Source organism: Vanessa cardui, chromosome 15 (assembly GCF_905220365.1).
Source record: "Vanessa cardui chromosome 15, ilVanCard2.1, whole genome shotgun sequence".
Taxonomy (NCBI): Eukaryota; Metazoa; Arthropoda; class Insecta; order Lepidoptera; family Nymphalidae; genus Vanessa; species Vanessa cardui.
The window spans coordinates 686,543-701,759 of record NC_061137.1 but is presented as its reverse complement, the minus strand read 5'-3'; the positions used below and the strand labels follow the sequence as shown (position 1 = coordinate 701,759).

General features: G+C 34.7%; 1 protein-coding gene across 4 annotated transcripts in view; it reads left to right on the top strand.

The window, feature by feature from the left end:
• Positions 1 to 15,217, top strand: part of LOC124535842 (echinoderm microtubule-associated protein-like 2) — an 85,930-nt gene that overhangs the window by 52,451 nt on the left and 18,262 nt on the right. For 2 of the 4 annotated variants that reach the window (XM_047112229.1, XM_047112228.1), the window contains 7 exons: positions 24 to 140; positions 838 to 909; positions 5,558 to 5,722; positions 9,397 to 9,607; positions 10,327 to 10,533; positions 10,994 to 11,180; positions 12,159 to 12,367. In XM_047112229.1, the coding sequence (XP_046968185.1) occupies positions 24 to 140; positions 838 to 909; positions 5,558 to 5,722; positions 9,397 to 9,607; positions 10,327 to 10,533; positions 10,994 to 11,180; positions 12,159 to 12,367 (1,168 nt within the window). Of the gene's footprint in view, positions 1 to 23; positions 141 to 837; positions 910 to 3,908; positions 4,072 to 4,154; positions 4,266 to 5,557; positions 5,723 to 9,396; positions 9,608 to 10,326; positions 10,534 to 10,993; positions 11,181 to 12,158; positions 12,368 to 15,217 lie in introns of those variants that run through there. The other 2 variants (XM_047112230.1, XM_047112231.1) reach the window with 2 other exon arrangements.

The window sequence follows — 15,217 nt, the reverse complement described above, 5'->3', positions numbered from 1 at the left end:
AGTTTAGTAGTATAAATGTGTAGATCGCGCAATAATTCAACCTCCGGCAACCAGAGTCCGGCTCCAGCTTCCAACAATCTCACCAAACGGTGGAATTCGACGGGAGATTTCAACGCACAGGGCCTTTTGCCCAGTACGAGGTAAGTTGTGCTGTACATTGCCAGTGTAGAATTATTTTAGTTTTCTTTACTTAGTCTATGCCAGTGTTGCAAGCTTCACTTGATTTGATTGTAAAAACGTATGAATAATATATATTGTTTATTACATTTAAGATCCGCGAAACATTTTTTAAAGCCTCAAACAAAAATCTTAAAAAATATTGTTCTAAATATTTCAGTTAAGAATATTTACTTATAAAAAAATTTTACTTCGATTCTAAAATCTATTTGAGTCATAATATATCGAGGAATTTGCACTTTGATTTATTACTTCTGATTTAATTAATGCAAATTAATTATTATAGGTAATAAACAAATTACTGTGCAATGTTTATTGTTGCAAGAGTATGCTTCAATGTTTTTATTAATATGTTTCTTCAACTGTGTATTTAAAATTATAACCACAGATAATAATAAATAAAAAAGATACATTTAAAATACAATTTTTAATTACATAAATTACTTTTAGAGGTAGCAAGCACTACTTGGCCATATTTTCAAGTATGGCTAGAAACATACTATTTGTCTCTGACCGAGCAAACGTTTTGTTATTGCAAATAAAGCACAAATTATTCATATGCAAAGATATTTTTTGAAAATAATATAACTTAAAAATAGGATTATTTACATTCTGTGATTATTATTATTTTTCTATCACTTTCTTTGTTTATTTCCTTAGGTTTACAACAACCAAATCGTTGCTTAATTTATATTCTAAGCCGTCTCAAAATGGTCCTATATTGAAACATGGGTAAGTCCTTATTTATTCTGGGTTTGGGCTTTATGGTGAAGGGTATAAGGGTGCTTGATAATAAACTATTATAATCTATGTACTACTTGGGTTTTAGTATTTTTAAGTCATCTCGTACTCGGGGATGAAGGAAAAATTTGTTAGAAAACCTCCATGTATCGAATCAAATTAGCAACAAAAGCAACATCTGAACTTGAAACACATTTAAGTTGAGATGAAGAGGCTTTTCCTCAGCAGTCGACATAAACAGAATAATACTATTTTTAAATACCAAAACATATATGGCGATTTTTTTTATACATCTTAAATATACATATACATTGTTTTGTTTATTTAAAAAAAGCAAAGCTTACAATTATTAAAGGCCTTGGCTCCAGGGCTAAGTATTATATGTTGCGAAGTCAATGCCCTCTAACGTCAAATGCTGTTGTCACTATGACATTTGACATTGACACAAACTCTGTGTTTCCATTCATAGAATTAAAGATCTCAAATAACAGCACAAAATATAAATAGTACATTAAAGATAGTTCAGTTAATTCGCTGTTCTTTTGTTCAGCTTATCTGACTGTAACAAGTTCAAACCCGGATCGAGTTTTAAGATTGGTCGTTATTAATGTTAATTTAGTGAGAATATGAATGCGTAACATGAATCATTTAGATAAAACATTCAAGGCATTAAGGAAATCCGCTAACACCTTTTATATATTTATTTCCTTTAAAGGAAAAAACTGTTGTGCTGCGCAAATATAAAAACATTTACTGTTACTTGCGACTACAGTTTTGGTCAAAATATGTCATTCGTTTAGACCAAAATGTGGAACCTGTGTCATTCATCAGGGTCAAAATTGGAACCTACTTAACTCATCAGAGTGCGTAGCTACTTGAGTATAATCTTTAGCGTTTGTTACATTAATATGAAATATAATAAATGATTTGCAAAACAACCTAAGATATTAGGATTTTTTAAAACTTAAACGAACGTTGTAATATTTAACTAGCCACCCGACCCGAATTCTCACGAGTGCAATGCTGATAATAATTATAGTAGAGAATGTTTAAATTATCAGTGTGTCTTTACTATATTGTCCACGTATTATACACAAAACCTTCCTCTCGAATCACTATATATTAAACATAACCGCATCAAAATCGGTTTCGTAAATTTAAAGATCGAAGAAAACATAGGGACAGACGGTAAGCGACTTTGTTTTTTTTTTACTATTATTCAATTCCATGAGACTAATTTTTCAAACATTTTAACTATTTTATCTATTAGTAATAATTAGTATATTCCATATACAATAAATTAAAGACACTTAGCAATGACTCCATAATAATTTATATTATTATAAATCTAACATAATAAAGCGCCCACACAGCTCGTCTGTAAAACACAGCTACCGCACATTGATGTAACGTTATAAATCGATTGTTACAACTTACATGCTGGTTTGAATAGTCTAGGCTAGACTAGTAACTAGTCAACCGTCGATGCTAGGTAAAAAATGAAGACGTATGTTACATTGTTTTTTTTTAGGAAGATGAAAAATAATATCTACACCTACATGTTATTTCAGTTTTTGCATACGTTTTGTCCGTGCCGTTATTGTATTTTATTTATAAATATATTGGTGGTAAAAGATAGGTACGGCGCAGTCATCAGATATTCTACCACCAAACAGAGTTAGTAATTCCAATTTAAAGGGTGAGCCAGTCTAGTGGATCTATACATACTGGATAGCGTGAGTGGCATAACTTCTTATCTCGCTTAGTAGCGTGTTGTCGATGTAAGAAATGGCAAGTATTATTACAGTAATTGTCTATGGGGACTACTTACAATCAGGTGGCCCATTTGCTCATCAGGCTACTTATCCACGATCATAGAACACGCTATATTGCACACTTATTTATTATCTGTTATAGAAATTTTAGTGACTCTCATCTGTGACCTGTATTGTTGTAGCCGGGTAGGCTATGCGGGTTTGTCAGTTAAAATGCAGAAAATAAAGTTTGCTATAGTTTTTTTTTCGTCTGTTAGACACAGTAATAAATTAAAAATTTATTTAATGTATTGCTATCCTCTTTTACTCCATACGTGAGAAAGAGAGACCTATATTCCAAAATGTTGTCTAATTAACTTTTCATTAGAGACGACTGTACTATCCAGTAAGTCGACCTTGTATCGATTGGTGAGTACTACGAATGCCTATGATTAGATTGACCCCTTTGAGTGACTAAATAATATACTGCTCTAGTCTAGATATGTTTAGATATTATAATATATCCGAAGCATAAAGTCGTATGTTTAAGTTTTTATATCGAAAAACAACTTTGACTAAATTTTTCCATAAATATATTTATTGAATTTCAGATTCTTGCAGGCTTTGTTGCATTATTTTCTATTTGTATAGTCTTCCCAAGAAAGTTTGTTTATTTGTTTACGTCTTAGCTATTCAACCAATCACAAAAGTTCGCTTTGACACTGTAAGACTGAACGTATCTGACACCTGCTCCTTTCCCCCTCACCAGCGGGGGAAGCATATATATAGTATAGCTACAGATCTTTTCATGATTTATGGTAATAATTTCCGACAGCTGCAATTGGTCGTATACTGGGATTTCAATTCAACAATTTGTCTAATCAGTCTAGCGTGAACGGACAGGCAAATGGCTTTGATATTCCAGTATCCTGACAATTGACATTGACCTTGGACGCTCCCACGTATTCTGTAAAACGAGTAAATGTCTCTGAAAACATTACCTTAACGCTTATTATATTTTAACGACGGCATATAAGCGTAATACTCATGACTCACTATTAGCAAAAGATAGTACGAAAATCATAATTAAACAATAGAGCAATTTACGCTTATTTTAAATTTCTCGTGTACATTGCTTGTTGTTGTTACTTTAAAAAAAGATTTCATACTAAAATGCCGTAATAGTAAACGCGCAATATAAATAATACATTACGCTGTGAATGTGGCTCTGAGCAATTTCTGTTCACGCGCAGTCTGTGAATGTTATTCTCAGAAGCCGGCTGTTTGAGTCAGTGCCTTTTCAAACCTGTTTAAAAAGTAGACGTTTTGATACAAAACGAGTGCCTGAATTGGATATTAAAAAAAAAAACTGTCATTAATTTAACGGCATGGACGACAGGTAATTTACGTAATAATCACTATTACCGTTTGCCTAACGCGATAATTTGCTTTAATTTTATATGTATTTCTTTTTTATTTTAGATTTATTTTTATATAAATATTTGGAAGCTTACTGCGTGGGCGCTTTTTATTTTTGGATTTTTGTTAAAGCTGGGCATAACGAAGCACTACCGCAATGTCGTTCACCCCGATGTAAGTCGCTTGGTAATTTTTTTTTAATGCCTAAGACCGCCTGTTTCGCGATATAGCGGCATTGAATAATCAGCTTTGTTTTTATTATCTGCGATGCAAGTTGATTTGTTTTTTTACGTTATCCTCATTCTTAATTTAAACCAATCTTATACAGCTGTATTTTCTTGTGTTCATTTAATTTTAATATAAATTGCTTACACTGTTAAGCTTCCTTCCTTAGTAGGTAAATAAATCTGTATCGTGCGTGTTAATAAAAAATTAATTCTACACGCAATTATTGGTCAAGGTCATTTATAATTCTATATAAATGTAGATTTAATATCACTGATACCTTTTAATTCGGATATAGTTAAATATATACAAGAATATGAATATTAAAAAGTATTTCGTTTCTGACAACAGCATTCATGCCTAGTTTTAGACACTATTTTTATAGTATTTAATTTTTATTTTGTTCGGTTTTTATTTGGAAATCATAACAGATCAAAAGCTTTATTCAACATTTCGTAATAATGTCGAAAAAATTATTATCCGTTTTCAGTAAACAATATAACGCGGCGATTTAATAATGCTATACGAGTATATTTGAATTAAAAATATTTTCATTTATACGTAAACATCACATGATCTACCTAATCTAGATTATTTTTTTAATATGTGCGTTAAGTGAAAACTACTGAACGTATCGGTATGAAACGATGACCAATCGTCGAGGTATCGTTGTGGTTACATTCTATACATATTTTGCTTCCCCTTTTGTATGTAATACACACCAAAGGAGCGAACATAAAGTAACTTGCTAATAATAAAATTATAATGCAATTGATACTAACGATTCTTCACTACTAAGATTATTAACTATTATTTCTTTAATATGGGATATGAGTAACTATAGTATTGACTTTATTTTTATTAATTGAGGATGTTATATATTATTTTCAATTTTTTTATTTAACAAAAACGTATTCAACTAATGCATTTCTTATATTTTATGGAATTCAAGTACCATATTTATTATGTAACACTACGCCATTTGAATTTAAATATACTGTATCTAATTATAGAAGGCTCTTAACATATTTCGGTAATTATATTACTAAAATCAATTAACACTAACGATGTCTCGTTTAATTAATATTAATAATAATTATTATATTTATCGTAAAACAATAATAACAGCATGATTCTATTGTGATTGTTATTTAGATCTGAGTATATGACATAAATTTGGTGGCATGTTATATGTCATATATATATGTCAAATGTTAAGTGAATATTTTATATGATTCTAGCACACACACCTGTCAGTACAATGAAGAAGATGGCACCGTCAGGATGTTCATCAGGGGTCGGCCGGTCATTCTATACGCACCGAGCGACCACGAAAACTTGGACCTTTCGAAGGTCGCGCCACCCCCACACAACAAGCTCAAGTTAGAATGGGTGTATGGATATAGGTACGTCGAAATGTATTATTTAAATCTACCCGGTATTAGCAGTTTAAGAACTAAACTTATTAAGAAAAAAAATTTTACATAACTTTAAAAACAGTATAATATTTGCCGACTCTTCGGAAAGTCTGTTGTGACCTCCCATAAATCCAGTCCCGCAAAGGTGATTTTTTGACATATGTGATGATAAATATTTCTTAAATTACCAATGTCTATACACAGTGGTGACCACTTATTATAAGGTGGCCCGTTTGTCAATACGTCAACTTCCACGACATAAAAAATTCTGCCCAACTGAGATATTTTGCCCCCATAGTCTAAGGTAACATTCATCATTTCAGCGATTCTTTTACGTGTAATTATTAAAATTTTTATATTTTAAATTTAAAATACAACCCATTTTATTATCAGTTATTTTTTCTAATCAATCGTATTAATAAAAAAAACGTGTGTTTTATATTAATGAGGTTTATCGATTCGTCTAGATAACACGCGAAGGTTACAGCCGAGCCCATATTTCGTTATTTATTTTATAAAGAGCTCTTTATTTTAACTATGTTAAAAGTTAATTAACTAATTACATAGTACAATTATCAGAAATGACATAACTACCCAGTCAGTTAACGGAGTTTAATCGAAAATTCACAGGCTCGAATCGTGTTCGTATTGGAATTATTAACAGTTATTTATTTTTGTTTAGGAATCAATGGTAACGTCGAAAATCATACGTGGCAATAATATGTTAAAATACTTCAGTATTGCTTTTTAATCTTTCTTTTATGCCATACATTATTTTTGTCATAATTTCTAATCATCAAGAAGGACCACAGACTAAAAAACATGGTAACGTGACAATCAGTGTCATAATCTGTAAACTAGATTTATTATACAGAATAATCCCTTATTCTTATTCCACTCATTTATTACACAATACTATTTTCGCTTGTTTTTGACCCCTTCCCCCCTTTATATATAAAAAAATACGAATAGGCCGACGCCCTCCCCACTGTTTAATATTTATGCACAGAACTAAACTTAAAACATACTTACATTACATTTAACTTTGCGCATTTTTTTACCTTATGTTAGAACTATCGAAACTCCTTCATATCCTTTATTATTTATTATTTTTCATATTTCTTAATACTGTAAGAACATAAGACATGGTAAACCCCTCCCTCTCTAAATCTTCTTACGTAATAAATGGCCCATAAACTAATTAAAACTGTTTCGTAACACAAATAAGGCAATTAATCCGACATTTGTTTCTAAACTGACCAGTTGAACTCCAATAATGTCAGGCAATTTTCCAATCGCGTTTACTTCGAATTGTACGAGTAACGATTACCGCCCACTTGTTCTGCCAATTATGGATTTGTCAAAAAATACCGTATCAGTTAACTGATCGTGTTAGCAAAGATATATTTCAGTCAATCGGTCTTGTGACTCAGTGAGTGAGTCAATTGAAAGTTGCAGAATTTAGGATAACATTTCAAAGACACACCTCCTTAGATAAAACCTTAATATGAGTTATAGACTATATGACATAATTGATGTCGGTAAATTTTCAAATTTGGAATGTCTAATTTTCTTATTTTTTTTTTAATTAGTGTTACCAATTTTTTTGAAAATTTAAAGTGTCATTAGTTGTTAAATTCAATAACATTTTCTATGGAGGTTTTATCTTAGTTACGCCTTTGACATTTCCGTGTTTCCATGAATTGATGTCAAAACATCGAAGTGATTAAAATGAAATTGATCTCAAAAAGTAACTTACATTATATTATATAATCCATTCATAATTACGAAAGCCTCGTGTAAAAGTTCCACTAAATATATTTTATAGTAATATGTATGACATATAAGCGAAACCAAAAAATAACCAGTAACTTTCTTATTTTGAAAATATATATTACTTTCTCTTACACAAACAATTTTAAAACACTGAAAACGCACAAAGGTTTTGCACCTGTAAAATTTAATGACAGTCAAATTGAATACAGGGTTTTCAAACATTTAAACCTGTGAAAAAGGGGCTAAAATAGGCGCCCTTTAAAAAATAACATTTTAAAACAAAACAAAAACCACTATAGCCTGTTGCAATCGAAGAATGATTTATTTACTTTTTCGCTATTCGCTAATAGTTCAAGTCAATTGTGCACTACCCTCAAAAAGTTCTTCATTAATATATCTTTATTTATTATACAGCACTATTCCAATTAAATCGCAAAACCAAAATGAATTTCGTAGACTTTCCAAGGATATTCAAGTTGACTACTTATATCGTGTCAATTCGATGTCAAGTATTGTTTAACCTCTTGTGATCGAAATATATATCAATACTATAAATGTGAAACTCTGTCTGTCTGTCTCTCTTTCACGACCAAACCAATGAACTAAATTTAATGATATTTGGTATGATAATATTGGTAGATAACTTGAACTCCAAAATTATGACCTTTCTTGGAGTTTAAGTTCGCTACTTATTTGGTTAACACGTGACAAACAAAACCCTAAAACGCAAGTGAAGTGGCGGGCGACTACGGTCACATTTTAGTCCCCTAAGTCAAGACGCAAAGTAAATCGTCTAATATTTTTCTCAAACAAGTTAAAATCAATTGACCAATGAAGCTGTTCTGGCGGTCTTTCCATTATTTCGTGACGTTGCATCCGCGGCTCACGGATCACGTACTTCAAGGCCGCTTCACACTTGAGTGCCCAACTGTGTAATTCAGATGATTGCGGTTTGACGGATCGCGGTGCATCAGGTTACTGCTCACAATGAAAGGAAACGAGGCTTTTCATTGTGGCGCGTTTCGAAATATCACAACAAACACTTTTAATGTAAATAATAATTTATTAACATAAGAATTAACAACATTAAATGCTTAAATAAATAAATATATATCTACAAATATGAACTAAAACTAGTTACTGTATAAATCTTGACCGCGTGTAATGGTGGCAAGAATGCTAGCAGCATTTCCCCGTTGAATCGCAATTCCGATCCTCTGGGCAAAAAACGAACCAGCCCTCCTGTCACCAGTGGAGGCAATGAGGCGAGGTGTTGTTCTTTTGATGAAGCTTTTTGCACCACTACTCCAAGGGCCAAACGTTTCGACAGCAAAACACTTTTAAGATATATTTATATTGAGCTTCTAATATTAAATGAGTATATTTATGTCGTGTCTCTAGGAGGCAGCCTTAATAATTTGCCTATAAGGTTTTGCGTTGTAAGATTCTCTTTCTGATACGTTTTCACACTTTGAAGAAGGATCACAATCTTAAATGTATTTTGTGTATAACTTGTGGAAGAAATAATATTTTTACTCAAAAAGAAGATCAATATCCTGAGCACTTTGCAATAATAAATCATGTAACCCTTGTTTTGAATTGTATACAATTTTTCATGTACCTACCGCTTCCTTTTACCCGTAAAGTTAGTTCCTGACTTCCTGTACATTTTCCAGAAGAAAGTATTTAAAAAAAACTATAACTCGTTGCATAACAGACAATAAACTAGTAAACTTAGACGTTCATAATATTAGCATATACATATATACATACATTAGTATATATGTATATACTAATACTAACATGTATATTCGTATATGTATAAATAATTATCAGAAAAATGCTGAAATTCATTATGAAATTATGGATTAATTGATATTTTTCAGAGGGAAAGACTGCCGCAACAACCTTTATCTACTACCGACGGGGGAAATAGTGTACTTCGTGGCAGCAGTGGTGGTACTGTTCAACGTGGATGAGCAGTGTCAGAGGCACTACACCGGCCATACGGACGACGTGAAATGCCTCGCTGTGCACCCCAACAAGTTAATTATCGCCACAGGACAGTGCGCTGGCCATGATCGACTCGACGCGAGGGTGAGTATTGGAATGTAAATGTTCCACTGTTAGGCTAAGACCTCCAATAAGTATATGTTCCTCATTACGAGCACGAGATGGATAATAAACACAAATTAAACACATAACAGTTGAGTGGTATTCGTTCAGGTTGGAACCCGCATCTCGGCATTGTGACCATGACTATCGATACTTAGGGACTGGAATTAGATTTTATATGATGTATTAAAGATCAAACATCAGATATTAACATCCAACGATGATAACTCATTAGTTTGTATGTAAGTATTTACAGACAAACAAGCGATACAGTGAAGATGTTAAATTACATTAGAGACCGGGTAAATAATTTAATCTTGAACAATTGTTACCGAATGTAGAAATGCCGCTGATAAGAAGTAAATTACATTTGACCGTATGTTATTTGATTTGCGAGTAGACTCAGTTTTAGCACTACTTGCCAAATTTTAATTGTCGTTCCTTGACATATACTAGATACCATTTTTTACATATTTTAGTCGGTGGTAAGGTTCTGCGTGAGCGCATGGGTAGGTAACACTTAATCATTAGACATTCTACTACCAAAAAATAATACCTAGTGTAATACAACTACGTGCAAAAATGGCACAACATTTTAGCTTCCAAGACTGATGGCGCATCGGCGATGTAAGGATTGGACAGTGGTGCCCATCTACTCGCCGCATAAATAGCTTGAGTAAAGAGGTCGTCTCTGCCCGCAGCCGCACGTGCGCGTGTGGAACTCAGTGTCGCTGGCCACGCTGGCCGTGGTGGGCGCGGGCACGCTGGAGCGCGCGGCGGCGGGCGTGGCCTTCTCGCGCGCGGACGGCGGCGCGCTGCTCGCCTGCGTGGACGACGGGCCCGACCACGTCATCTCCGTGTGGGAGTGGCAGCGCGGCGACAAGGGCCACTGCCTGGCCGAGACCAAGGTGCGCGCTCCGTTGCGAGACCAATTTATCACTGTCTTCTCTTCTTTAGACACACATGTCATAATGTTTACTTTCATCAACAACAACAGCCTGTAAATTCCCACTGCTGGGCTAAAGGCCTCCTCTCCCTTAGAGGAGAAGGTTTGGAACATATTCCACCACGCTGTTCCAATGCGGGTTGGTGAAATACACATGTGGCAGAATTTCTATGAAATTTGTCACATGCAGGTTTCCTCATATTGTTTTCCTTCACCACCGAGTACGAGATGAATTATAAAGACAAATTAAGCACATAAATCAGCGGTGCTTGCCTGGATTTTAACCCACAATCATCGGTTAAGATGCACGCGTTCTAACCACTGGGCCATCTAGACTCATTTACTTTCATAGCACACAGATTTTTTACAGGGCTTCAAAAATGCTGCTAAATAAAAGTAATTATGTTTATATTATCTCTCAGTGCTCAGTGGATACAGTAGTGGCAGTGGAGTTCCATCCACTCGATCGTAACCAAATCGTCACCTGCGGAAAGGGTCACATCGCCTTCTGGACGCTCGACGCCTCCAACGTACTCTACAAGCGAATGGGGATCTTCGAGACCCGAGACAAGCCGAAATATGTTACGTGCCTCGCGTTCAATAATAATGGTAAGTGGCTCTATCAGTAGCTTCTGTAAAACATCAAATGGGCCTATAATGCCTCATTCAGCTCGACAATAGGCTATTTGACAATGCGAAAAATAAATTGTGAATTATTGTAATCAGTGTAGATTATGAGTTTAAAAATGGTTATTTACTAACGAAACTTGAAAATAATACTTAATTTATTCAAAATTCAATAAATAAAAATGCATTTTTTCAAACGTTTGTCACGTGACAAAAAACGCTCCTGATTGGCCGAGCTTATGATGAAGTCACTTTCTTGTAAACCTTGCTTTTCTACTATATGTACCACAGATTAAAATACAGCAAAGTGACGTCACCGACCCCTTTGCAGCGCCATATTGTCCAAGTAGCGTTTTCGCGCGTTATTTAAATATGGAATTTTTAATATGATAGTTTTCCGCAAATATGTACTAGAGTAAAAAAATCTACTTTTACTGGGTTCCTTAACATCTACTAAATAATATAAAATGAATTTTAAAATAGTCAAATAGCCTATTAATCTAATTAAACGCTGAAAGGCCAGTTGATACTATGGAAGCACCTACACTTGGTGGTAGGGCTTTGTGCAAGCCCGTCTGGGTAGGTACCACCCACTCATCAGTTATTCTACCGCCAAATAACAGTATTCAGTATTGTTGTGTTCCGGTCTGAAGGGTGAGTGAGCCAGTGTAACTACAGGCACAAGGGACATAACTTAAAATCTTAGTTCTCAAGGTTAGTGGCACATTAACGATGTAAGAAATATTTAATATTTCTTACAGCGTCTTTGTCTATGGGTGATGGTGACCCATATGCTCGTCCGCCAACCTATACCATAAAAAATTGTAGCATGATAGTTCGATCCCGCTGAGTGATGGTTACCACTTACCATCAGGTGGCCCATATGCTCGTCCGCCAAACTAAACCATAAAAAAAAAAACAAAATGGAAATGCAATGTAATTGTGGAGCGCGGTGCGCAGGCGACGTGCTGTCGGGCGACTCGAGCGGCAACGTGACGCTGTGGGCGCGCGGCACCAACACGGCGGCGCGGCAACTGCGCGGCGTGCACGAGGGCGCCGTGTTCTCGCTGTGCGGCCTCAAGGACGGCGGGCTGGTGTCGGGCGGCGGCAAGGACGGCCGCCTCGTGCTCTTCGACGCCGACCTCACCGCCACCGGCACCGAGAGCGTGGTCAGTTGTACCATTCACTCACCCATAAGAACACGGCTGGGTTTATGGCTTTTGAAAAAAAAGTAAAGTAAAGTAACAGCCTGTAAATTCCCACTGCTGGGCTAAAGGCCTCCTCTCCCTTTGAGGAGAAGGTTTGGAACATATTCCACCACGCTGTTCCAATGCGGGTTGGTGGAATACACATGTAGCAGAATTTGTATGAAATTTGTCACATGCAGGTTTCCTCACGATGTTTTCCTTCACCGTGTTACCTTTCTGGTGGTTTGGGTGTAAAGAAACAATATTAGGTTATAAAATTTTTAATGCACAGTAACATAGTATTATAAACAACCAATTACTTAATTTACTCATTACTTATGTTACTTCTTATAATGATTATTATATAAAATTATGCCAGCTAGACTCAGCGTGGGTCACTTGGGATAAAAGGCAAGCTTGAAAATTCAATGTTACTAATCTAAAATTTAAGGTTGAAAATTAGGCGCCACTGACGAATAAATTAATTGATGTGGTTTGAAAGAATACACCGTTCGCCAGACCGGTGTAAACGGAATTTATAATATAATTAAAAGGGGGTACATCACCAAAGTTTCCAGCCACATGTGGATACCGACAACGGCTTAGGGAACAGGCCTGCCGTCCTTGGAGTTGCACCAGCCGCTATCTGGGCACACTCAACCAGGAACCTGCAGCCGTTCACTCTTAATATTTCCATTCAAGAAGTCCACGTGGTGGGTAAATCCGATTAAAAAAAAAAAACCTCCTGTAATACGAAATATACAGGTTCAATAAGTTAAGCAAATAAGCAAATGATAAATACCTTTAACGAGAGATGTAAGCACGAATTTACCTTCTGGAGGTTCAAAGTTCTGCTTACACAAATTGACGATCTCAACTCCGGAGAACCATTTCAAAGGGTCACTGGAAACCACAATTTACACATGACTACGACTTTTCGAATTGTAAACCAATGCATTTAACCAAAAACAAGAATTAAAGACTTACAATTTCTTACGAGTCGGTAAACATGATATAAAGTTCTGTCAAACTTCAAAACTTCATTGTTAATATAAATTCTGAAAAGATAACTGCTATTAAAGCACTGAATACTAAACAACCACAAATTAAGAAACTCAATTATTAAGACAACTCACCGATATATTAAGTATATCGAATTAAAAGTTTGGATTCGGTGTGAAGCCGATAGTTCCAAAATTCAAAAAGAACGAAATCGAAAGTTCACGAACCTTTGAAAGGTTAGCGAGTGTGACCAGTATCACTACCAAAATACCCTTAATGAAAAAGGAATTATATCCATAATTAAATCAGGGAAATAATTTTAGAATAATTATTAAAATTAAGAAAAGTCAAAAATGAGGCAAAGTAAATTTATCATAACTAGACTCCGACACCTACATCGAAGAACTAACAATTAAACTGGAAGACAGCTACTAAATTAATCTGAAACGATGTGAAATGACCTCTAATAAAATTCAACAAACGAATTGGATGATTAAAATCTTATTTTAATAATTGTTTTAATGCACCTTTAAAATAAATGTAATTTATTTTATTAATTAAAATTTTAGAAAATGCCAAGTTGAAGCGTTATACTAGCAACACCGCTATAAATTAAGTGGGAAATGGGTCAATGGCACGGAATTTAGCGAATTGACACTTTTTTGACGTTTTATATAATTATAAAAAAAAGTTAAAATTATGTAAATAATTTTTAATGTAACAGTACCTCCCCTCCCGGAAGAATTTTGCGAGGATAAACGAGTAAAATTCGAGCTGGCCCTCCAGCTCAGAACCTCGAACCACACAAATAATTAATTGAAATAACATTTCAAATGTGAAATATAAAATGACAAAAAAAGTGGAAAATCCAACTTAAGAAAACTACTACTCACCACAACTCATTTATTCGGCTACAACCAAATAAAACAAACCGAGCTCCCACGATATGTGCAGGATAAACTCCACCAGAGCTTAAGCTCAACAAAAGCTTCGCTGCATGCATAACCAGACGCATGAACAAAACTAATATCTGCTCTAACACAGATAATATAAAAATAATGCTTTTCATACGCATCTTAAAAAAAAATTTACTAGTAGTCTATGCCACTAAATAGAGAATATCATTAACCTCTATAAAATAGTATCACGACACCAAAATTCGCGAAAACAATATGACTAATTAACTATTCGAACCCACGAGAAGTTAACAGTCTTAAAACACTATACAAAAAAAGAAAATATACAAACCAACAGACATAACTATCCTTAATAAAACCAACCGTCAGGACTGATGGTACTCACGCATAAGACTCTCTACTGACCAGACGAACAACAACACTTGTTAGGTAATATGGGATGGGAAAGGAATATTAGGAAACCAAACAGATACCACGCAAACACAGAAGTGGACACTGGAAGGTGACAAAATGTCAAGGAATAGTATTAAGGCTTATTTTTACAGAGTCACAAACCGCTCTGAGTCGTAAGGCTTATTTTTACAGAGTTACAATCCGCTCTGAGTATTAAGGCTTATTTAAGGAGTTACCAACCGCTCCATAAGGATTTTAGGGTGAGGAAAAGGAATAAAAGGATGCCAAACAGATACAACACCATCATAAAGTTGATACTGGACGGTCACCAAACGTGAAGGAATAGTTTTAAGGCTTATTTTTACAGAGTCACAAACCGCTCTGAGTCGTAAGGCTTATTTTTACAGAGTTACAATCCGCTCTGAGTATTAAGGCTTATTTAAGGAGTTACCAACCGCTCCATAAGGATTTTAGGGTGAGGAAAAGGAATAAAAGGATGCCAAACAGTTACAACATCATC